The 24741-nt window shown below is 40.6% G+C and overlaps 1 protein-coding gene across 4 annotated transcripts in view; it reads right to left on the reverse strand.

The window, feature by feature from the left end:
- Positions 1-672: 672 nt before the first annotated feature.
- Positions 673-24741, reverse strand: part of LOC126856436 (homeobox protein prospero-like) — a 29533-nt gene continuing 5464 nt past the window's right edge. For 2 of the 4 annotated variants that reach the window (XM_050604915.1, XM_050604913.1), the window contains exons 3-5: positions 23868-24022; positions 3333-3477; positions 673-2556 (exon numbers count right to left, since the gene is read on the reverse strand). In XM_050604915.1, the coding sequence (XP_050460872.1) occupies positions 2377-2556; positions 3333-3477; positions 23868-24022 (480 nt within the window). In that variant the 3' untranslated portion in view covers positions 673-2376. Of the gene's footprint in view, positions 2557-3317; positions 3478-23867; positions 24023-24741 lie in introns of all 4 variants that reach the window. The other 2 variants (XM_050604912.1, XM_050604911.1) reach the window with 1 other exon arrangement.

A 24741-nucleotide genomic window follows, 5' to 3' on the forward strand; every position in this document is an offset into this window, starting at 1 on the left:
ATTCCAACAATGACAATAATAATATTAATAATTATAATCATATTTCATATTAAAATTGTCATATTGAGAGAGGTAATAGTGAGTCTAATAATAATATAATAATATATTAATAATAATATAATAATAATAATAGCAATATAATAATAATAATAGTAATAATAATAATAATAATGATAGTGCACGTAGTAGCGAGAATGATAGTGAAAAAAAATAAAAATTAAAATATGTGCACTTTTGCGCTACCACTCAAAAATTATCTCTAATATTTATACCGTTTCGTAATATATATCTACAGAAATTTTTAGCGAGAAAGAGTCACAGTAAGGATTATAAAGGCGCCGTCTCTGATTTTTCGCACGTCCGCGCGCGTGCGTACGCGTGGTGCAAATTAATATGTGCAAGTGGCCGCTACATGCGTGTTGCGTGTCCGTGTCTTGTAAGTCTGTACGGGGTGATAATATAGCGGAGAAAATAGGGGTGGGAGAGGACGCGCGGTTGTGTGCGACTCTGTGACACGCGTCCTCTTTACGCTACTTTAATCACACGCCAAGACATCCGTCTCTCGTTTTCTTTTCTTTTTTTTTTCGCTTTAAAAGTCTAATATTTATTTATAATTACAAACTGCGGCACGCGCGATTATATAGCGTCTTAATCTCTTTTTATTCGCCACAGTTGGAATGCTGCCGGCGCACAATCCTCGTGTAGCAGAGAATCTGTTACACCCGGTCTGTGCATCTTTGTCGCCCGTATTATTCCTAATCTCGTCTCATTGCGATTAACCTAATCTCTCGTTTATACAATCAACCATTAATAAAAACAGCTATGTATATTGACCCGTGCACTGTTTCTCTCAATGCAACGTATTTACTTTTTACGATTCTTTATCGGCCCAATAAATATAGTACTCGGCGAGTGAAAGAAGAAAAATATGGGGAAACGAAAAGGACGGAGGAATCTCTTCCTCGGCAGATAGGAACAGGTTCTTCGTGCGGAAATTGCTATAAACGGATCGCTTGATTATCTATGCGATCGATATTTCGGTTTGGTTCTCATGAAGTTGATTCATTTCTTTGGTATCGATATAAGCGCGTGCACGATTGTTTTTTTACGCCGTTTTTTTATCAGATTCAAATCACGCGCATTGTAATTTAATAGCCAAGCATTTTCACGTCGATTTCGAAACTTGTGTCGATTAATTGTACGCGATAAAAAAAATTACGTACGCAATATATATATATAATAAAAATTGATATTTCTTTGAAATCGAAAAGCATCGAGGCAAACCTCATATTTTTAATTAAACGTATTTACGTATTTATAACGAGGATTAAATTTCTTTTGAAAAAAGAAGAAGCATGCTACACAAATTGCAGTAAAAGTATCTTCTTATCGAAATATGAACTGCCATTATTCATTCATTCATCGATAGAAAGTTCTTTCCAGGGTTTTATCAGAGAGCATCGATTTTTACAAAATCGAAGCCACTTGCAGAGCTTAAGATAGAATTATCCGGAATAGTTTTAGTGCAAGGTTTTTTTTACAAACGTATCGTTTTTATATAGAACGGTGCAGGACGAGAAAAATTGCTGCCTGTCCTGCATCGTTCTTGATCGACGAAGGTTCCACTTCCGGTTCTCGTTGGAATCAGAAGAAGAACCGCCGTGAGATTCTCTGAATTTGACTTAGTTAATTTTTGGATATACTCGCAAACGTTCCGAACGTCTCTGTCTCTCTCTCTGTAAGTGCAACCCCAGCAGTGTCATCGTCCTTAAGTCCCTATCGTGTGATGTAAAATTAGGCGGTAACAAAACAATTATCCTACGTTACAAACAGATCAACGGACAAAATCGACGCTAAAAGCTATCTATCCTCGCCGTTCGTTGATCACGCATTCGTCGATGCTTCTTCGTCTAGTCCCAGGTTCACCTTCTCATGCTCGTTCGGTTGAAACAAGAGGAACGTCGATGAGCGTTCGACATTTTATGGCTTTCGAATTTCATCGGCCGTAGATTCGCCATAGATAATGTTTTTTTTTTTTTTGTGTATATGTATGTATGTGTGTGTCTCTTCCATTTCTCCCTTTTGATTCAGTCACAGCCTGATCCTTCGTTGGCATCTTGACGTCGCTCTTGGACGTCGACGGTGCCTCCGTTTCTTGGCTTTGTCCGTATCTCATCTCCCTTCCTAGCCTTTGTTCTCTCTCACGTTCGTTTCTGCGATATGTTATTTAAGGATACCTGAACACGCACTACGCGAAGGACATGTACCTCCTAGCGGATGCGATCCTTCCTCGTTGGTCGTTCCTGATTATCGGGAGCCGACGAGCGCAGGCGAGCCCGCGCACCACGAAGAGCAAGAGCCACGCGACCTCCTGATTCATTCGAGTTGTTCCAGGAAGTTGGGACTCTTGAAGTACTCCGGCACTGGATCATCCAACCTCGAGATCACCTTATAGATGGACTTCTTCCAGCTTTGCTCGGAGTCCTTGCCGCCCTGAATCGCTTTGAAGAACTCTTTCAGCGTTTGCTCCACAACGTACCTAAAGTTGCTGGGTACCTGAAAGTTCCGCGTTGCTGTTAGTAGTTGCAGATTGCACGATGATAAAGCCACGGACACATATCGGCTTTCAACGTCTTTGCGATAAGAAATATCATTACGTGAATGCCGCAGCATGCAATATTTTTAAATAATGTAAAAACGTTGTAAAAAAAAGAAAACATAATTTTTTTTTTTTTTTAAGTTTTCTAAATCTACTACTTATACGTTCAATTCCATTAATTATTCATCTTCATATAAGTAGTCACAAAAATAACATTAAATTGTGAATTTTTATTATACTAACTAACAGCGATATATAACTAACACTTTGATAATTCGAAGAACTTAATATATAAATTTATCTTTCTTCCAACACACTCTTTTAAAATTAATTTGTTTAAGTCTTCAAAAAGATGATTTATAAATATTTGATATTTATGTGTGCAATGAACCTTTTAATTAACAATGTCGTAAATAAAATCTTTGAATTGCAATACAGGCAATAAATGTCTTATACGAATCTTTCTTTTATCATACAAAACATGCAGACACAATTACATTTGTAGTGAACCACAAAGACGCACGTGAAATATTTTATAAAACGTACGATAAATATAGTACTAACACAGAAAGCTTAATTTTGTAGAATTAATCAACCGACAATTTATATCGAAATCTGTGGCAAAGAAATACATGCTTGTCTTTTTTTTTCGATTCGCGAATTAATATTGGAAGAAAAATAAAATAAAATGCAGCGTGTGCGTGTTCGTGTTGCGCACCTGGGGACCCCATACCTCAATGTGGTTATTACGGTTGTAGTGAAGGTTAAGAACCCGGTAGATTTCGGAGTCACCACCGACTCGTAGATCCTCGACGTTCTTCACACCTTCCGAAACCGCTTGTCTCGCGTATTTCTCCATTTGGATGTAGTAGAACTCTCTGAAACGATAGAATAATGCCATCGATTAGACAATACGATAATTTTGTAAAAATTTGCGCAAGGGCACGGTATATTTAATAATTTTCATGATTCAACTTAAAACGGTTAATATGAGCTTTCATAGGTAAATACGACGGCTTGTGATATGCATATCGAGGTGTTAATTAAGAATAAATCTTTCTACGTCATCGCGGTTGATTCTTGTCTCGCTGGTTTTCCCGCGACAGACAACGACAACGCTAATGCGTCATCGATAATTAATTAAAGATCGATGCAGTAGACTGACGTAAGCGGAAGGAGATGAAAAAAGAAGGAAGGGGAGACGACGTACATGGAGAGCTCTATGGGAGCTCTCCTCGACGTTAAGCGAACAGACGCAAAGAGACGATGAAAAAGCTATCGTGTCGAAAGACTCGATGCTCCTCGCAACATACGATCGACGTGAAATTACGCATTCCTATTCGTAGAACGACCTGCAAAATCGGTTGTTACTTTTACGCTCGTTAATTAATGCAGAAAAATAAACACGACTCGTTAATTGGCGGACAATTGATATAGGAATATAATGGATCAGAGGAAACAGATGCGAGATCTCTTTTGCGGATGACGCATATGGAAAGAGAAGAAAAATATGAAGAATATGAACATATTCTGTGCAAGAAGAAAATTATTAATAGAAGGTTTAAACATATTTTTATATGTGCCTTTCATTTTCACTTGCTTCATTTTCGCAAAGCGTTTTGTTTTTAATTTTGAAATTTTATTTGCATTATTTTTATATCTTCTAGTATATCTTATTACAAATATTGTTAGAAAAATGGATAAAGATGCGATTTCTACGTTCAAGATTTTTTATTCTTTTATCGATCTTCTATGCGACTCCTAGAATGAAAGCCCATCTTGAGGTGCATGTTAGCATCAAGCGAGTATCTTCGTAGAATCATTACAACACAGTGGTTGATCTTGCATTTTGAATTCCTCGGGGATGTAAAGAAGTACGATTCAACGAGAATGCGGTATATCTCGACTCATCATTGCTGAATACTCGACAATATAAAGCAACTGCCTACAACTCTGGCTTAGTGTCGTTGAGAGCAATTTTTAAGATTGCTTCCGCTTGACGAATCGGAACCTCATTTGCGAGTGAAAACGGAAAACAGACAATGGAATGTTTAGCGACCTAAATTAGTAGGACATTTTTCAACTGTTTTAAATCATTCAATAAATTACTATATTTGCGATTGTAAAATCGCCGCTAATATATTTTTACAGTTTCGCATCAAGGTAAAAACATTAATTTTTTATCAACATTATTATGCTTGTATATTGGGAAAGGTCGGAGAAATTTCACTTGCCTCTCTTGTCGAAGAAAACAACGCGATCTTCCGCAACGTTCACCCTATTCAAAATCGCTGAAAGAAAGAAAGACGGAAACAGAGAAGCGGGGACGGTAGATTCTTCTCGTTCGATCATTTCGAATTGGCTTTACTGCCAATTAAGATAATTTCGCGTGCTCTTATCAGCAGTCAGTCGGAGAAAGTTACGCACGCGGGAAGAATCGAAAGAGAAGTTCCTCCATCATCCCTTCGAATACCGTCCCTCTTCATCTCCTCGAAACGTCACCACCCATCCATCGGCGAGCCGTATGCATGTATTACCTGCGCCTATAATCCTTACTCAACCATCCATCGACCGCATTCAAGCTCGTCGGATCGCCGAGTATAGACGGTATATTGGCGAGGTAGTGGTGGAGGTACTGTGTGTCGCGCTTACGTACCTATATTAACGTATCTCGTACGTCCTGGCGCACACTAGGCGCGCCTACACATATGTATGCCCGCGCACACCTATATGCGCGTATCTACGAAGTGCCTAATTAAAACAGACACCCGTAGACAGAGAGAAAGCGGCACGAGAGACGAGACTGGCCGTATAATGGGGCGCAAGGACGCGAGGGAGATGCCGCTAGTTCCGTAGTCTGTTTGACAAAAAGCCCGAGTGCTAGAATTGCCACTCTTCGACCACCAAGTGCAGAGGATAAGAGCAACGATGAGCGAGAGAAAAATCATTGGCGAGAGAGAAAAAGAGAAAGAGAGAAGCATAAGTGATGCGAGAAGTGAAAGACGAGCGGACAAGCAAGTGAGTAAGCGAGATCGAGTGCTAGAGGGTCGCGGGATCATTCATTATAGTATTGTATAATTAGGATAATAATAAGCTCTTCAGGGCTTCTCCGCTTTTCTTGCGCTCCGTTGCAGCGGGCTCATATTGAGAGAAAAAAATGAGAGAAGAAAAGAAGAAAAGCTTAATAAAAGACAAAGAGAGAAAGAGAGAAGAAGAAGGCTTCGTGTAAAGGTACTAATTATTAGTATCTAATTACGACACACTTTGTCAACGGAAAAGAATGAGGCACATGTGGAGATTGCCTCTGCATCATTCCCGATTTTTTCGAAGTCAACTCTTTTGCCTTCTGCTTCATCTGTTATTATCTTATTCTTTCAACTTTTCAATCGTCGAAGTAATTTAAAAAGCGCGAGTTGTAGTCTTTTTACAATATATTGATTTTTATTATAAATCTTTTTTATTATTTTCTGCAGTTTAAAGTCTGGGATATGATATTCGATTCGATGCATCACACCTCACTCTTACGTTTTATAATAAATGTACTTTATCTTATATAGTATGTGTAAACGCGTGAGATAGAGAGAAAAGAGACAGATAAAGCGGACTAGAAGTGTCGCACATTGAAGCAGTTAATGGTAAGCGTGTTTGCCGACGCGATGCCTCCTTCAACCGCGATCTTCATCGTTGTCAGTCGCTTTTTCAACGCGCCGCTTTTGTGACGTGTGCCGTATATGCGAGAGCACCAATTAAAAGGGGAATTCCCGGCCACTCAAAAGTTTTTTTTACATCCGCGTCATTCTGTAGTTATTCGGTCCATTCGCGATAAACAGTGCGTATGTGTCGACATATTGATGAAAGAAATTGAATTGGAAATAATTGACATAATTTTCGCGATATTCAAAGATAGACGACATGGAAGATATATATATTTCTTTCTTTTACTTCTCAAGAATTATTTAGAATTAAATTGTAGAGCCTCGTTAAAACTAAGATCAAATTTTTGATACCATCGCATGAAATATATTATTTAATCTATCAATAAAAAGACAAAAAAAAAAAAATAAAAACAAGAGACGTATTTTTCTTTAATATAAAGTAGGAACAAAATTTGCATTGTGACTTTAAGAAACTGGGCGGGCAAAAGCATGTAAAGACGTGGCGAAAAGTCCGTAAGTTTGCAATACAGATCGCAGCGTGCGTCTTCTCGCCTTACGATATCCCCCTTTCCGATCTCTATTCAAGAAACGTACTTCTTAAGCCACCGAACCAGCCAGCCAAGCCCCTTTTAACGGTTATGCCAAGTCGGTCGACCTCCGACAATAGCAAACACCGCAGCCCTCCAAGACGCGACTTGACCCTGGAACGTTTCAATCCCTAACCATCAGGGTTTTCTTGGCGAAACTTTCCCACGGTATCTCTTTTATAAAGGTCGTAAGAAACTTCCGAATTGATTTGCCTTTCGCAAAAAAAGAAAGAAAAATTACAATTTTTTTTTAATTTTACGAAATTCATTTTATAGCTTTTTGCCTTGAAATTTTCTCATATCATCAATTTAACAATCCATAATTTTTGTATAACATTTCCGTATAAAAATTTTCTTACTTAAAATTATATTAAAAATTGATGATATTACATTAATAACTATATTACATATATACAACTACAATATACTCTTTGTATAATTGGCATTGTCGACAGAGACTCAGTTGAGAGTATCGCCGGTCGCAACCGCAGAATTGTTGGCTCGAGAGGGCGGTTAAGGAATTGGAGAGGAACGCCGTCGTCTACCGTCGTCACGCTCTATTTTACCTACGCCGCGACGCCGAGACGGGAGGTCACGAGGCGTGAAAGTGCGTGTAACGAGAGAGCATTAAGCGTCCGCGCGTTAGAATTCGCGCGCGAGCGCGTCCGTGCGCGGGTGGCCGCGCGTGGTAGATGTGCGTGTCGCGTCTTCTCGCACGTCGTGCGTCGATGAGCGCGACGCGGATGGATGAGCGACTACGCGCGTTTGCCCGCTGGGGTGTAAGCGTCTATTCAGAGGGCGCGTTCAAAAAGGTGTCGCGCAGGGTCTTGATGTTGCGCTGCGCGCGCGCGCATGCACCCTTCTTAATTGGTAATTAACACTTTAATGCTGTCTGCACTCTCAGACTTGCGCTCGCGGCAACGCTCGATTTTAAACCCTCTTGTTGGGCACATGGCATGTTTCGCGAGAGGCACGTCGCGGAAAATGATATATAACTAATTGTAAAGGACACAATGTTTAATAAAAATTGCAACAGCGTCGTTTCTCGATGATACTCGACGCGACAGTTTAAAGATAATTAGATTTATAAAGTCGGAAAATTTGACAAAATGCAACATTGTTTTTGATAAAATGATTGTAATACCGTTCAGTATTACGGATCGTTAATTACCGATAAATTAATTGCCAGGACAATGATTCAAACTGTCAATTAATAGTGCGATATAACATATTACATATTTTATTGTCTCAAGAACTTTATGTCCAGATTTTAATGCGCCACATAAGTTAGCTGTTATATTTCCAGAATATGTTGCTTTCCGCTGCTTGATTTCGACGCTATTTCGCAATTGCCAAGTAGCGCCGCTACTTTTGGAAAGATCTTCCCCATTCTCTTTTCGGCGGACACGCGCGTCCACGTCCCGCGCACCACGTGCGACGTCACCCCGTCAGCTAAGCCGCCTTTTTTTCACGAGCAAGTTTCCTAAGCCTGCGAGACAATCGGCCGGCGATCGCACGGCAGATGTGCCCCCGACAATGAGCTTCTGGGCCCTCGCCCTTCATAAAAGAGGGAACCCGAAGAACGATGGCGCGGAGATGGGATAGAGAGAGAGAAGGGGGGGAGGAAGGGGGGTAGAACGGGAATAAGCACGGGGGTTCCAGGCACGATTGCATAGCACGACGGTATCGAAGGTTCCGCGTGCCGCACGCGCCGATCTTACAATGCACACTTCTCGTGTGCCCCTTGCTTTTCGACTTCCCCTTCTCGTCCCTTCTCGTCCCCTTGCATCTGGCTTGCCTTAGACCCGTTCCCTCTTTCATCCCTCGGCAACTTCTGTCCTTTTTCTTCCCCAGCTGGTCCGCGTTCTTTCCCCTCACCCCTAGGAAGGATGCAAAGCATCGGCAGACAGATAGACGGATAATTTTGTCAGCTACGTCACGGACTTCACGACGTAAATCCGTCGCGTATAGGAACTAAATTTATTATGCGAAGACCGCGCGAATAATAACAAGGATTAGAATTGGCCGTAGGGCGGTTTCACGTTTCAAGCAGACGAATTTTATTTCACGAGAAATAATAAAAGAATCGAGAACTAAATAAAAAAAAAAAAAAAGAAAAAAATCAATGTCAACTCTTTAAATCGCCTCTAATCAAAAACATGAAAAGTTTAAAACAATAGTCGATCTTGTATCGTGCATCCGACTGGTATAAAAGTTACCGTTAAGCTCCTCTTAACGAAGAAGATACGCACGGTGGAAAAATGAGGGGAACGTAACTACATTTCTTGCACTTATGGCAACGAGCGAACCCCTTGACGCAAAGTTTAGACCGACCACCCCCTTCGAAGTGGAAGAGAAACAAAGAAGAGAAAGAGTAGGAGCTACGGGGCTTTGCAGGAGTGTACCGTCGGACCGAGGCTGAGGTAGGGGTGGTTTTTCAAAGCTACACGAGGAGTAAGAGAGAGGCGAGCTCCTAGGGTCGGCGCACAGACCGAAGCGGACGAGGACGGGAAAGGGGGTGGATGCTTGGACGCGAGGAAGGGCGGGCGGGGAGGCGGGGGGCAGCTGCTTTGAGCGGTTTCACTCTTCAATGGTCCCGGACTATCCCTCCTTCTGCTACCGTGCCATGCACCCCTGTCCCCTTCTTCGCCTCGTCCGTTCATCGCCCGCGATTCGCGTCCTCGTCGCGCTTCGGCATCGGCCAAGCATTTTTTTATTCGATCGATTCTCCCTGCCGGCCCCGTGCCGGCGCTGCACCACCCATTCGCTGCACTATGCATGTGCATCCTCGCGTGCATAAGGTGCGAAGGCTGGCCTCGACTGGACCGAACTATTCGGGTACACGATAAGCCCAAAGAGATCGGGCTCTAACGTGCCGTGGTCTAACGTGTTGCAATGTAATGGGAAGCGGCGTTGGATACTTCGTGACCAATCTCGTGTGTTAAATTTCATCTCGATTGCTCGCTCGAACGCTCCGGAGAGATTCTGAATTCGAGAGAGATCTTGTATGATCCGATAGATATAAAGTGACTTGAAAGAATAATGATATAAATGAATAAAACGAAGAGTTATCGTTTTCCAATTTAATATGTATCTCTCTTACGTTTATCATTGTTTATTATATAAAAATTTTATACAAATTATCATACAAAATTTATTATGCGCAATATTCTGATAAATGAGCCCATCGTGTGTAAGAAGCACAATTAAGGAGATCATGAGTCAACGATAACTTTTCCAGTTCTAGTCTTAAATTTTGCACATCTGTCCCGAAGCTCCGATTCCTACTGGGATGACAATGAGGCAGTTAAGTCCTCACCATCGGCTGAGTACACACGGACAGCGAGACGCGAGAGAAGGGAGACGAAGGAAGGATCGCGAGAGAAAGGGAGATAGAACCGGGGCAGCCCCGGTCGCATACAGAGAGAGACGAATACACCCACGGAACTGAGGCAACACACGGCAGACACATGCGGGACGTGGAGCGTAGGAGAAGGGTTGCCTAGGTTAGGGACTCGGAAAACATCCTTTGTCGAATACCCTACCGGGACCGCTCAACCGCCCAGCAACTCGTTCAACCCGCTGAGAAAAAATCAATAATTCTTTGTTGCCAAGTTTACCTCCTGCCATACCACGCTAAACTACATTACGAGTGCAGCGCGTCACACCGGGACGGGGTGCAAAAGGGAAGACGGAGGGAAGGTGATTCGAAGACATAAAGTCAACGATCAAAGTCTCGATCCCGCGGTGCTTTACTTTATTTCGACGAAACAGGCGAAGAATCACCAAAAGAGGCTACTATTTATTATAACGCTTCACGATGTATCTACTTTTATAAATCTGACAGAATCTGAATTTTCAAAAAATTATTCATTCACCAAATATTGACAATTGATTGCATCTTATATTCGATAGAGTAACATGACGTTGCGAAATCATTTATCCCTTTTTCAGAAAATCACGAGTCCGATCGAAACTTATACTAGCTATTTATACCAGCATGCGTGGACTTTATGAACTCAGGGAGAACAAAGGGAAAAAAAAAGAACGTCGGCGGTGCGGTGAAACAAATTAGCCTGGCGCTTGCATATCACCTACAGGGAAAGGGATCGATAGTTCTTATTTGTTACCGACGTATTGGAAACGGTTACAAAGAGAGAAGGAGAGAGAAAGAGATGGTTAGAGAAAAAGAGAGAGAAAGCGAAGAGTAGACAAGGAAGTATTGCACATTTTCATCGCCGATATTTCAATATTCATCCTAAAAATCTTGTAAAATGTACGCGGCAATAGACGAGGAATATCGTGAGATCATCGCGTGATTTCAACCACGAAGAACCGTTATGTACGCTATGAAAGATGGCGCAATAGCATAGGGGAGAGGGATATGAGGTAAGGCAAAAGGATAAGAATCGGAGTGCGACGAACAGATCGAGACAGCGAAGGAGAGAGAGAGAGAGAGAGAGAGAGAGAGAGAGAGAGAGAGAGAGAGAGAGAGAGAGAGAGAGAGAGAGACCGCGGTGCTTTTAGGGGTGAGACTCATAGCAGTAGGGCAGTAGGTTAGCTAGGGGCGATAGGCACCCTCCCAGCATCTCTAGTGCGTATAGTTCGCGTTGGGTAACAGTAAATAGGATTTGTTAGACAACTGTCGACCACCGCATTGGGGATGGGTAGAGAGGCCACTGTAAATATTCCGTAGGATTACGTTTATGGCTCTTAAACGATCCCGGTTTGTCGAGTCCAGGTAAATGTAAGCGGAATCCCTTTGGACGCCGTATGAAAAGTACGTGTGCCAATTTCAAGAAAGCGTGCGCGAAATCGCGTCATCGATATTACACGTATATGTTATCGAAATCGCCATAAATGTTTATCGGTAAATCGTCCCCGCGTCTTTTAATCATCCGGCCTGTGTCTCGCGCGCGCGAGTTTCATCATCAGGTACTTTCATCCGTTCGGCTGTGCTCGAAAAGATTCCGGTAAAACATCGGCATCGTATGTATGTACACCATGCATGCACCACAGATCGATAATCGAAAGTATGGCTTGCGTTTTTTTTCCTCACGGCTTATTTCAATCGAGGTCGCTCTTTCTTTAGCAGCGTAGTATATTTGCCGCCCGTATGTCACGCCGTAAGATAGTCGTGCTTGCTTACTTCGCTAGCCCGCATGCTTATGATGCACTCAGAAGGTGACTTGGTATATGGGCGATTTGCATATGATGCCAATAAGAGTACCGTTCGTCGAGTGACGCGCTCGCACGGGTCCTTCGAAAACTCTGTCTGGCCCGTATCGATCTCCACTGGCACCAAAATTTACGTCATTTACAATTCAAGACGCGTCATTACTCTGCTTGACGCGACATCCGTAAGTAAACGGAAACCACATTCGATGTAAAATAAATGATGATCGGCGTGAATTAAATTGACCAAATAAATGACGATTGTGTAGATAGCTCCGAGAAAGACAGATTCTTTTTCTCTTTTGTGCGCATGCGATGTTATCGCGTGCGTACTCTCGATTTAGAAAGTATCTCGATCGTCGGCGACTGCCAGATAGAAACGAGAGAGTGGTGCCGGGAACCGACAATATCAAGGGAAGAGTAATATCCAGGGCCGAATACTGTTTGATCTGGCTCGGCGCCACGGTGTAAAGGACAGATGCAATTTGCCTGATATCGTTTTACTGACAAAAATATCGAATGACGTGGCGCCGAGAACCCGTGACACCGACCCTTTCTCCCGTCTTCGAGATCACGACGGATATTATCGGTCGATTTAACGAAATTTTCAAATTCTTTTTTTGTGCAAGACTTTTCCATTAATCCCGCAATTCTCTTTTCGCGAATTGATTCTAATGCGTATTCGACGATCTTTTTCTACCTTCCGTCATTCCCTCCACGTCATTGGTTTTCAACGCGCCCTCTTCAATAAATACATTTCTTCATTACATCGATTCAATTCTATTTTTATTTTGCGCGTTAAATAATTCATCCCGAGATCGAATATTCGATTGTATCATAAGATACTTACTATACCGTTCGTTCACGTATTTATGTGTAACGAAGATCATATTAAAAAAAAAAGGAGAAAAACACAAATACTAATTTTTATAGCATAATCGTTTTATAGAATTATCGTCAACATATCGTTCAACATGTAAATCGCTTTTTACATAAAATTGACACCCTCCAGTTTTCGTTTCGTTCGCCCGCACACGTGACGCGCTCTCTTTTCGCGCATTTCCGATCGAACCGTCCGGCAATTAATTTTTCGAACGTTCGCAGGCGGACGGTAAAAAATAGCGAAGGGGGAAATACATTTGGCGCAGCGTCTGTAGCGAGGCGTCGCGGATGAGATTCCAAAAAAAGATGGAGACGGCGAACCATGGCGGGAACAGGAGAGGAGTATGGAAAAGGAACGAGGATCGAAAATGGAAGGACGAAAGCGTCGGAGGCAGAGGAAGGATGAAAGCGCGTGAAAGAGGAGAAAGCTGGGGGTGGCGAAACGGCATCGATGGAAGGGAACGAGAGACTCGTGGAGGAGGCGAGCGGGGAAAGGGAGGCCTTTCGGCGAGGGGTAGGGGTTTCAAACGAAATCAATTCAGAGTCGCTGTCCAGTCGAACGTTACCCCCGCGGCTGTGCCGGGGTAAATGTTGGCCGAAACAGTAATTTTACGCCCGGTCCCCGGTGATCGCAAACCCGCCGCGCTGCGCTACGAAACATCACGATGGATATCGGACCACCATCCGATGAAATTCATGCGTATTTCATAACCACTGTATATGAGTCCCGCGTATCTCGATCAGTTAGATATTTTATAAACGCGTCTTCTCATCAGCCAATGATAATTTTGTCGCAAAAGAGAGAAAGAGAGAAAGCGCAATTGTTTACGTTTCCATCTATCCCTGGACTTTTCTCCGAAATTAGAATACAGCGACAATTAAACTGATAATTGAATGCATCGCATTTTGCAGTTTAAATGACATTAGCATTATTATCCGTTGCGGATTTCGTCTATATGGGAATCGAAAGAATTCGTTTAACGAGAGACGTAATTAATTCGGCTTTCTTTCGAGCAAACTATAATAGAAGCGCTGCGGAGTTGTCAAATGTAATTGGCAGATACACGTTTAATACAAAAACGATTTAAGAATTTCTTTTATAACCGATTATATTTTAAGTACCTTTTTGGGGACATCGAATAAGCGTTGCATCGGGCTTCAAATATAGAAGAATGGACGTGTAGAGATGCAAAAAGAGAGACAGAGAGAAAGAGAGATAAAGGAAGAGAGAGAAAAAGAGGATTGTGGGGAGGAGGGGGAGAGCACTAATGCGAGGGCATAACGAAGTCGGCGGTAATCCATGCACGGACAATTTCATTTCTGCCGTCGTGTAACCCTCTTTCTTCCGTTCCCTCGCGTCCTGCCTTTCTCTCTCCTTCTCTCTCTCTCTCTCATTCCTTTTCTCTCTCTCTCTCGCACATTCGTTCTACGGCTCGAGTCTGCGCGGTAACTTTTTTGATAAACTGTTTTCCGCGTTTTTCGCCGGTGGATGTAAATTAAATCCTTCATGGAGGCTGGCACAGACTCGCCTCTCTTGACTGCCCCCAGGATCCCGACCATGTATCCTCCGCTCCCCGTCCCGTCTCTCCAGTCGCCCGTTTAGTACTTCCGATATCACGCCGCAACCCCTTCGCCCACGAGCCGTCACAGGCGGATACAAAGCCGATTAGAGCGAAACGCTGGCAACATTATCATATCGCATTTTTCGCGAAGATTCGCCCGATGAGAGCGCACGCCGCTGTCGTGTGTCTAGGATTTCACGCGCGGATGTGTGCGTGCGCTCACGCGCATGCACGTCCGCGCGGAGATCTTTCGAACACGGGGATGAAAAACGGCGGCAGCCGTCTGGATGACTGGCATGGGGTCGTTGCTGACTACCGAGGGGCGAGCGGGTGGCATTTGCGATGGACGTGACGTAATGGATTACCGGTTGCAGTTTCCCGGCTAACTCATTTTTTTTAATCTTTACCTACGATGATTTTTTCGGTCGGCCATCGCGATTGTTCAAATTGCAGGAAACTCGAATCTCGATGAAATTTGGAAATTACTTTCGCGTTATGTATCAGCATCATTGAAATCTTTTATTACGTCTATAATTAAGATGTTTTATTGAATAAAATTGTGATATTGATCGGTAAATTGCTTAAATTTTTGTGTTTTTAAATCTTTTTTATCTAAATACATTCCAATGAGCGTGCATTGAAAAAGTAATCAATAAGAAAATAAGCAACATACCAAGCAGTTTCTTCTAATATTAAATATTCAATATTATTAAAAATTATAATTCTAATATTTCTTAGAGATACTGTGAAACTGTATAGTATTATTAGGCGCAAAAAAGATGTTTGGATGTAATTTAATACAAAAGAATACGTTTTGCAAAAAAATAAAAAACTATGTCTCTTGATATTTTTTGTAGAGGTGTATAAAAAACAAATTAAAAAATTATATATGTATTTGATTAAAACATAATTTATTTTTAGACTATTCCTTGCATGTGCAATGAAAATGTAATGTTATATTAATATTTAATAGAGTAATATTAAATATTAATATTTAATAGAGTAATATTAAATATTAATATTATATAATAAAACATTCTAAGATAAAGAAAGAAGGAAAGAGAAAGAGAAAAGAGAGAAAAAAAGAGAGAGAAAGCGTGTGTAATATTTTTAACATAATTTTTAAGATTTCAAGGTTTCTTGTACGAAGAGTACTTTTTTTCTATTGTTATTCTCTGAAATTTTAGTGAGATTGATTTCTATATCGCGTCAAATAAATAAACTACTATTAATTTAGAAACGCAAGCGTTTTGATTCACGATTTCGGGACTATTTTTATTCGCACACGAGTTCAATGAACTCTTTTAATTGTCCGGCAACAACCGGAAAAAAGATTCGCTTTGGCAAAATCTTTGACGGGGAGTGTACTGTACTTATGCTGCAAGTAGCAGCTCATAGCGGCGGATTAGCCTTGCAGTAGCGATGCTTACATCCCCTATAAAGCCTCCGCTGCCATCACCCTCCTCCTCGCCCACTCGCTGCTCCTGCTCCTTTTTCCCTTCCCGCATGTCACCTCAACCATTCTACCGCCCCCGCGAAACCACCCCCCTCGGCATCCAACCCCCGCCTCCTTCGTTGTTCCTCCCGCGATAGCCCTGCGGCCACAGCATTGTCTGCCGCTCAGCCAATACTCCGTCGTGTTTCTCGTACTTGTGTTCATTATCAAAAAATTCGAGAAGAACCGACGCTGCTATCGGCTGCCTGCTGCAACACCAGCAGGAACCCCTTATGTTACGTTACTGACGTTTCACGAGGGTGGCCCCGTAAGCCCGTTCTTCCGCGTTCATCCGTGCTGATCCGAACTTTTATTCTTCCTGTTTGCTCGCATGTTAAATCATATGTGAATATTTGATACGAGAAATTTTAGTTAATTATTCCTGCGACTAATTTATGTTTATCAAAACAGAGAGAGAGAGAGAGAGAGAGAGAGAGAGAGAGAGAGAGAGAGAGAGAGAGAGAGAGAGAGCAGTAATCATAATGTTTAATTTGATAATCTTCGATATTAATAGTCGATGTTAGTCGCTATGTTTTAGTTAAATATTGGAAAACAAAAAATTTGTTTGCGAGTAAAATAGTTCCCGTAAGGTTGAATCGCGAAAATAGTCAACGATGGAGATTGATTTGATTGGCCACGATTGGCGGCGCTTGAAAAGTTGCCGATGAATCTACCAGTGGTTCAAGAAGGGTAAGGTTCAACGTTAATTTTCGGAATTTCACAGTATGTATGCGTCACTGGGAAGTTAGCTTGTCAGTGATTCGATATTCGTCTAGAAGAGAAGAGAGAGCGAGAGAGAGAGAGAGAGAGAGAGAGAGAGAGAGAGAGAGAGAGAGAGAGTCAGAGATGGTGAGAGACGAGGTCAGTTAAAAGGCGATAGCGATAGAAGGGTGAGAGAGTAGGAGCGAGAGATGGGCAGAGAGCGGGTGAGAAGGAGGTAGCTGTGGCGAGGTAGTCGTGGCGCACGGCTAAGAGAGAACCAAGCGTACCTAATTAGTGCCAAGAACGTAATTAAGTAATTTTTAATTAAGTGACTGCCGTTTACGCGCACAACCACCACGTATGTGGTAGCTTGCTCGGTGCAAGGGCGTTTCTTTTACATCTACAGTAACGAACCGGGTTATTGTTCTTCGGAAAATCGACTCTCTCATAAAGTTTTTCGCAATCGCGATTCTCTATCGTCGCTTGACAAAACTTTATTAATAATATTAACAAAAAATATAGAGCCGGGCAACAATTTAAGAAAATATTTACATAAGATAATAAATATATTCGTACACATAGAAAACTTTTTAGAATTTTTTTATCTATAATACTGTATTTATATCGAAAAATTTATATATATATATATATATATATATATATAAATAAAAAAAAATAATTATATAAATATAATAAATTATATTGACAAATATTTTTAAGCAATTATGAATGTAATATTTAAATGTAATATTTAAATTTGCTTCAAAAGTCTTATATGCTTTTTTCTATATATATCTACATTCAATGTTACATATGAGAAATTTTATTATTTTATTTTATAACGCATGTTATGTATAATAAATCAGATTAAAATGGAAAATATAAATATTTTTTTCTTATATCAATAATATACGGTTTCATATGAATGATACATTTAATGATACATTTAATGATATATAATTTCTTTGAAACATAATTTTCAGCGTGCAACATTCATTGATACGCTGATGAAAGCTGATATATATAATATTGTCATATTATACGGACAATCAGAAACATGTTTTCGACTGAAATAAATTTTTGACCTACAAATGAGTCATAGAAAAATAAAAATAGTGATTTGATAATGATAGTTTATCAAAGTATTTTGAGACACAATGACTGAACAGATGACAGAAATGTTCGATAAAAGAAATGTATGTCAAAGCTTCAATTTAGCCAAAAATTATTATAACGATTTGTTTGTAATTTAAACGAAAACGAAACATTTTACAAAATAATAAAAGAAAGTGAAAACCTTTAATTTCCGATAATTTTCAAACATTCCTTTTTAATGTATGTGCATTATATGCATTTAAATTTATTTGTATATAAACGTTAATTGAAAGGGTAAACGTACACATATTTTTAACACATCCCCTTATAAATATTCTTATAAATATTCTTTTGTAAATAACGAGAGATGCAGCTTCCATTTTTTTTTTTTGCGAAAGTCTGACTGCAACGCTCTCAGCAAAACTACTGGCCGACAGTCAAAGACCAAAGTTTCCTTCTGTTCATTAACGGCGTACGGAACAGCCAAGATACAACTCACTGTCTACCCCTTTTCTCTATCCTTTCCTCTCACATTTTCCTTCTCGACTTCTTCATTTCGATGCGTTTCTTCTGGTCCTACCACCTCGCGGCAACTTTTATCTCAAAGGATTTTTACTTGCTCATTTTTCTCGGAATCTCTTGTTTCTTTCGAGGATTGCTCTCGCGCGATTAGCTTTTTCCTTTCCCTTCTCAACGACTGCACAAGGAATATATCTAAAAATATTTATATAGCTGTGCGTCCACTGCAGCCAAAGAGAAAATTGCGCTTTTCGATTCATTTCAGATCATCTTTTAGTCGATGAAGATGATAAAATATCTCATGGAAAAAATCACAGCGAAGACATTAATATCTAATATCGAGACATTTGGTAAAAGAGATGACAAAAAATCGGCCACAAATGGTTCGAGATGAAGGTAATTACGAGGAAGGTATTAATGTTTTCCCGTTTTTACGGAGTTAAGCTGCAGTGAATGGCTCGCAGGAGAGGATGCTGAGAATCGTCCCTGCCTCCGCACGCGAGTGTACACGCATATATGCACTTAGGAAAGCACATATGTTTCCATCTCTGCTTCAAGGCACGGATATTCTATACTCGTTAGCGCTCTTTCCCTTGGCTCGTAACCGCGACCGGCTTATTTCTCGCGGTAAGAGAGAACCGGTGTTCATCATGCATGTATGTATATACGCGTGTCGTATGAGTCTAGGCTTTCTCGCTAAATGGCACGCCAACCGGTCGCCCACGCATACGCCAATCCTCCGTCAAGCAACTGGGTGAGTTCTTGAATAAGCCACCACTCTCCCAGTTGTAATCTTGTGGAGTTAAAACGCGAGCCACTGTCAGAAGTAGAGAATATAAGCAGTTTTTTATTCCAAGTTGCCCTATGTTCTCCCGTTTTCTAAATAAATAGACTTAATGTCTAAGAGATAGTAAAGACACAAATATATCTACCATCTAAATCTTTTCTATATATTCCATCGCGTATTAAAAATAAATGTTAATAAAACAATTTTATAGATTTTATCATTAACGACCATAGTAGTAAAATATGTTTATCCTTGACTAGAAGTTTATCATTTTTATCCTGTCGCTTATAATCGCTACTTGGATCGTAAATGCCAGTATATAAGTATGTACCAGAAATTCTCACTGCGACGGCCTCTCGATAATAGCATGTCACTAGGTGAAAAGATCATGCTCGATACAAGCAAGGTGCGCTTTACTCGGAAGCGTGGGAGAGGTGCGTGTCGTGGCAGCGCCGGTAGTTACTAAGAACGCGTGGACAGACCGCACGAAGGAGGAGAGTGAACGCTAACGACCGGTCACGTGTCCGACGGAAGCTAGATAAGGGTTGAAAAAGGAAATTTGTGTTTAGAAAATTACCGCGTCATTACCCCGACTCCACGTCGCCTATATGGACGAGCAGCGAGACGGTAATGTTCGCCCACAAAACGATCGTCGATTGATAAGAATGAGGCGAAGAAGAAATTAGTATGAGAAAACGTCGCCGGGATCGTCCCCTTTCGCAGAGAATTATCGAATATTTCGCGGCGATAAGCAGCCCCTTGAAAGCGTGACTAGGTAAATTCATCGTGGACTTCATTATTCGACTACTTAAGAGAGCTTTCGATTCTTCATTTATATCGTATATTTTCTCCCTCTCACAACTCTGTCTCCTCTTTTTCCTCTTCCCGCGACATTATATTATTCCGCTCGTGGCCGAGCCATTAGCTCGTGTTTTCTCGTCAACCGCCACTTGAAGGTCTCTCTTTATCAAAGATATCGCTGTCCTCCACTTTGCAGTTTCCGGAGATGCTCTTTATATATTTAACCGGATTAAATCCTACTCCGTTTATAAATCCGTTCTCGATCCATCGCTAAATAATGCGAAGGCAATATTTTAATCTTTACTAAATTGAATATACTTATCGGCAAATGCTCGGCGGATCAGTGACATGTTTGCACTTATCTATCAGAATTGCAAAAATAAAATCGTATCGTAACAAAAAATAATTATTTTTTAAACAAATATTCAAATTTCTTACACGAATCAATATATTCTTAATCTGATCATACCCTAGATTAAAAATGGCCATTAAAAAGAAGGAAGAAGAAGGATATATTCTTTATATTATGGAGATAAAATTAAATATGAAGCCCGCACAAAAATTTATGGAGTATTAAGCGTCAAAAAAAAAAAAGATATAATATTTAAAAACGGAAAATCATAGCTCGATTCTCATTCCGAGGCGACTCAGGGTTTTTCGTGCGAAAATGAAGTCCGGTTAGAACCGTGTGGTGTGCGCGCTATCCCTTGTCCATTATACGACATAAAATTTCTTCCATCCTGCAGAGATAGGATCTATCGCTACCTCAGTCGCGTGTCCTACCGTGGGATCTGATAACGAACGCGAACCCGAGTCCGCCCGCGCATCTCTTTCTCGCGTTCTCCTTTCTCTTTTTCGCGTTCACGCGGGGGTGAAACGACCGACCGATCGGACGGCCGACAGACAGACGGACAGACGGGGTGAGATGCGCGGAGATAGAGACGAGTACGGGCGCGCGCACATACACATACATCGCTCAGATATGAGCACGCACACACGTCATACCCTGGATCGCAGACGACCCCAATCATCCCCCACGGCGTGCTTCATCGAACGAAGGCTGTCAATATCGTCGGTATAAGCAGGCCCGATGATGTACGCGCGACGTCAACGAGTCTCCGTAAGATATCGGACGTGCTTTCGATTCGACGCGAGCGTGAGCGTGAGAAAATAGGGTGCGAACGATCGCTTTGTGTGCATGGCCGCCTCGCTCTCTTTCTCTCTCTTTTTCTCTCGTTGTCGTTCTCTTTCTCTGTAACTCTGTACTTCTCATTCTATTCCTCTTTTCTTTTCTTTCTGTTTTTTTTCTCGAATCCGACTTTCTCCGGCATCTGTTGTGCCAGGGGATGTATACAATAATAAATGACGTCATTGGATAAACGACTACGAATTACGAAAATTGTAGTTGGATGAGTTGTCAATATATAAGATTTTCTCTCTTTCTCTCTCTTTCTCTTTTTCTCATATCTGATGTTTATAAAAATTTGTTATAATGTAAATAATAACTAGTAAATCTTTTCAGCATTCTCTGATGAATATTACATTACAATCTCTTACATTTTTAGTTAAATATCAAAACGCTGATAAAATAATTCTAATTTTGTTACCTCTTCTTTTTTTCAACATCTTGCAGCCGTAAAGTAAATCTATAATAATTGCAACTTGGGGAAAGTATTTTAAATATTCTTGTTACATTATTCATTTAGAAAAGAAATAAAATTTTTGTCCATTCTATGTCATATCCCTTTAATAACCATGCATTGATAGTTGGAGAAAGATTGATCAATCAGTAAGAATTTAGGTTTCTGATCGACGGTTTATATATGTTTATTTTATATGGAAAACAAGACAACATATAATAATCGACGTAGCAGGTGACGGCGATGGTGGTCTCGGCCCATTCTCGTGACGAAAGTACAACGATGATCTAGGGTGGGAAAAGGATGGAGGGTTGATCGTGCACGTAGTAGCGTAGAATAATGTAGCGAGGCATTTCCGCATAGGAAGCCGTGCATTAGGCTATCAGATCGAGCACGCGCGACAATGTCTGGTAAAGAAAAAGAAGGAAAAAGTCCGGGCAAACCCCTTACGTGATTAGTAGTAAAAAAAAAAATTCCGAGTGAAATCTTCGAATTTTCTTTCTTTAGTTAACTTTCATTATAAAATGAGAATATAATTTTTATGTCTGAATCAGAAGCAAATAATATTAAATTATGCGAATTGAATTATTTTAAAATCTTCATAAAAAAAATATAAATTTTATATATCAAATATTGATATATACATGCAGACAGATTCGTCTCTCTCAAAAAAAATAAATGGAAATTTCTGATTATATCACGGTACGTATACCATGATTAATACGTTCTACATTTAAAAAACATATTCACGGTTATAATATATCAAACAAGACGCGTGTATCACGTAATAATAATATCATATGAAATATTCGAATTTATAATTAAAAAAAATAGATTAATAGACAGTATTTTAAAGTAGCAATGCACAATTCAAAGTGAATCTGATTAAGAAAAATTTTGGAAGGGTAGAAATAAAATGATGAAAAAGACGAAGAAACCCTCGGGCCAAATGTACTGAAATATACCGAAGCGGTAATTAGCTTTGTACGTACTGTCGAATACGAGCGTGCAATTTTCGCTGGACGTTTGAAAGTTTCGCAAACATACCGCGTGCTTGCTCTTTTATCTTCGATTCCACTCTTTTGAATAGTCCCAATGAATAAAGTTACCCAGAAGACTGATAATTAACAGCGCGCCTCGTTGCCAAAATAGACAGGATCTTTTTGTTTTTTTGCTTTTTGCGATTCTACGTGTATAACATCTCGTTCATCTTGATATAAACGTGTGATACTCGTGTGGTCTGCATTAATTGGAAATCGTTCGACATTACAGTACAATGAAAGATATTGGAGAAGCTTTGCAAGTCAAATAGTTGGATAAGATGCAACGATTAAGTATCGTAATTAACTCGATCATTATCTTGTGTTTTATTTATCGTTTATTATGCGCATGCAATTTTTATATAAGGTATATCTGAAAGACGTGGTGGAGTTTTCTCCATGCAATAATCGTGGGAGAGATGCCGGCATACACGGAGGTAAGCGCGCGAGGACTTATGATTTTCATGAGGATGGACATCTCGCGATAAGAAAGTGGTAATAATGTAACGGCGCGGCCACGTGCGATCCACCTTCGACCGCCTTGTATCTTGGATCTGTACTGTACTCAGCCTAATTATAATCAGGCTAATGCCTGCCGGACAGTATGTGTCGGTACCTAGGGCCTTGTACGCGCTTCTATACCTGCCGCTATGTAGGTAGCGTTACTTATCCCCAGCTGCTACGAGAGAGGGTAATTAAGATTCGGACACACCCATCGTGACTCTCGTCTCTTGGGCTCTGACCGCTTCTGCAAAGGGAGTGGTCGATCCCTCGAAAACCTCGTTCTCGTTTGCATACACGAAACGCACCTCTGTTATCAGAAACGTCTTCTACGATTCCATTCTTTCGAGGGAACAGTGAATGAGATCGAAAATGTCCGAGATTATGTAGGGGAGTGGCGAGTAGATTGTCGGCCGAATTCTCGAGATTTTCTACACGACTATCTACTCCGTTTTCATAGATTTAGTTATCCATTCCGTACAAGATAGAGATTGCGTACCGAAAATAATTCAATCTCAATTAATTTCCGATTTAAATGAGATCGAAAATTGGCACGAATTAATTACACACGTCCGAGAAAATTTAAATTTTAAGAGTTCCACTAAAGCGTTTTAATACATTTATTTGTTCAAATATTAAAATTTTTTTAAATTCGCGTCTCTTATCCACGGGCATATTTTGGTTTTGACAAAATAACATCTATCTATCTATTTTTTTCGGGGAATATTATACGAGAAACTAGCTACGCTCGCGTTGCATAATATCTTAATTTGAAAAGATTATTTGCTGCATTACTGCTATAAATTCACAATTGTATATTACTCACCGGAAGTTGGAGAACCACTTGACCAGCTGCGCTGTATTGTTTTTGTTGAACTTGATGTCGGGGAAGTACATCTTAAGGACGGCCGAGGACGGGTACCTGACCCAGAAGAACATCAGCTTCGCCTTCCTCAGATGCATCGGCGTCAGCGTCGACGAGTTCACCGCGGTTAAGGAAATAGTCATTTTGCAATGTACATATATATATATATATATATATATATATATATAATATGAAAAATTTCTTATTTTATTATAAAAGAAGAGATTAAGTTAAAAAAAAAAAAAAAAATGCGATATAAAGATAGCTGTCGGCTCGCTTCTTGGGCATCTGAGTATCTCAAACATAATCGTGTTTTCTTTCGTATCGAATCGGATTAGAAATCGTATAAATTGCGGCTATCGTGAGGGTTTGACGGTAGAAGGGTTCTTTCTGTAAAGTTTTGATCTACGATTGGCCGTATCCTCAGCAGAAGCCTTACCGACTCCTTATTGGTAATATGATCTCTACATGTGGTTTCAATCTTATTCAATCTTATTCAATTAATTCGCGCTCTACTATGGCACTTTCCGCGCCAAGTTAATTTGTTTATAACACGTGTATGTATATTGACTGTCGACGCGTAAACAATTACGTTACGCACAAACGGTTGGTCTCGGGCTCAAGATAAATTTTTTAAGAAAAAGAAAAAAAAAAGTGCGTGGAATCGACAAAATGTATTCGAATGCATCAAATACTAGGATAAATCGCGAGACTAGGATGCGTCCAGAAAAGCGCGGAGCAGCAGATCGTGTCACGGCGATGCTCGGCGCGCTTAATCTGCCCCTAGAGAGAGGAGGGAGTGAAAAAATGCGCCATTGATTTTACATCAAAGGCC

The sequence above is a fragment of the Cataglyphis hispanica genome, chromosome 18 (genome assembly GCF_021464435.1).
Source record: "Cataglyphis hispanica isolate Lineage 1 chromosome 18, ULB_Chis1_1.0, whole genome shotgun sequence".
Classification (NCBI taxonomy): Eukaryota; Metazoa; Arthropoda; class Insecta; order Hymenoptera; family Formicidae; genus Cataglyphis; species Cataglyphis hispanica.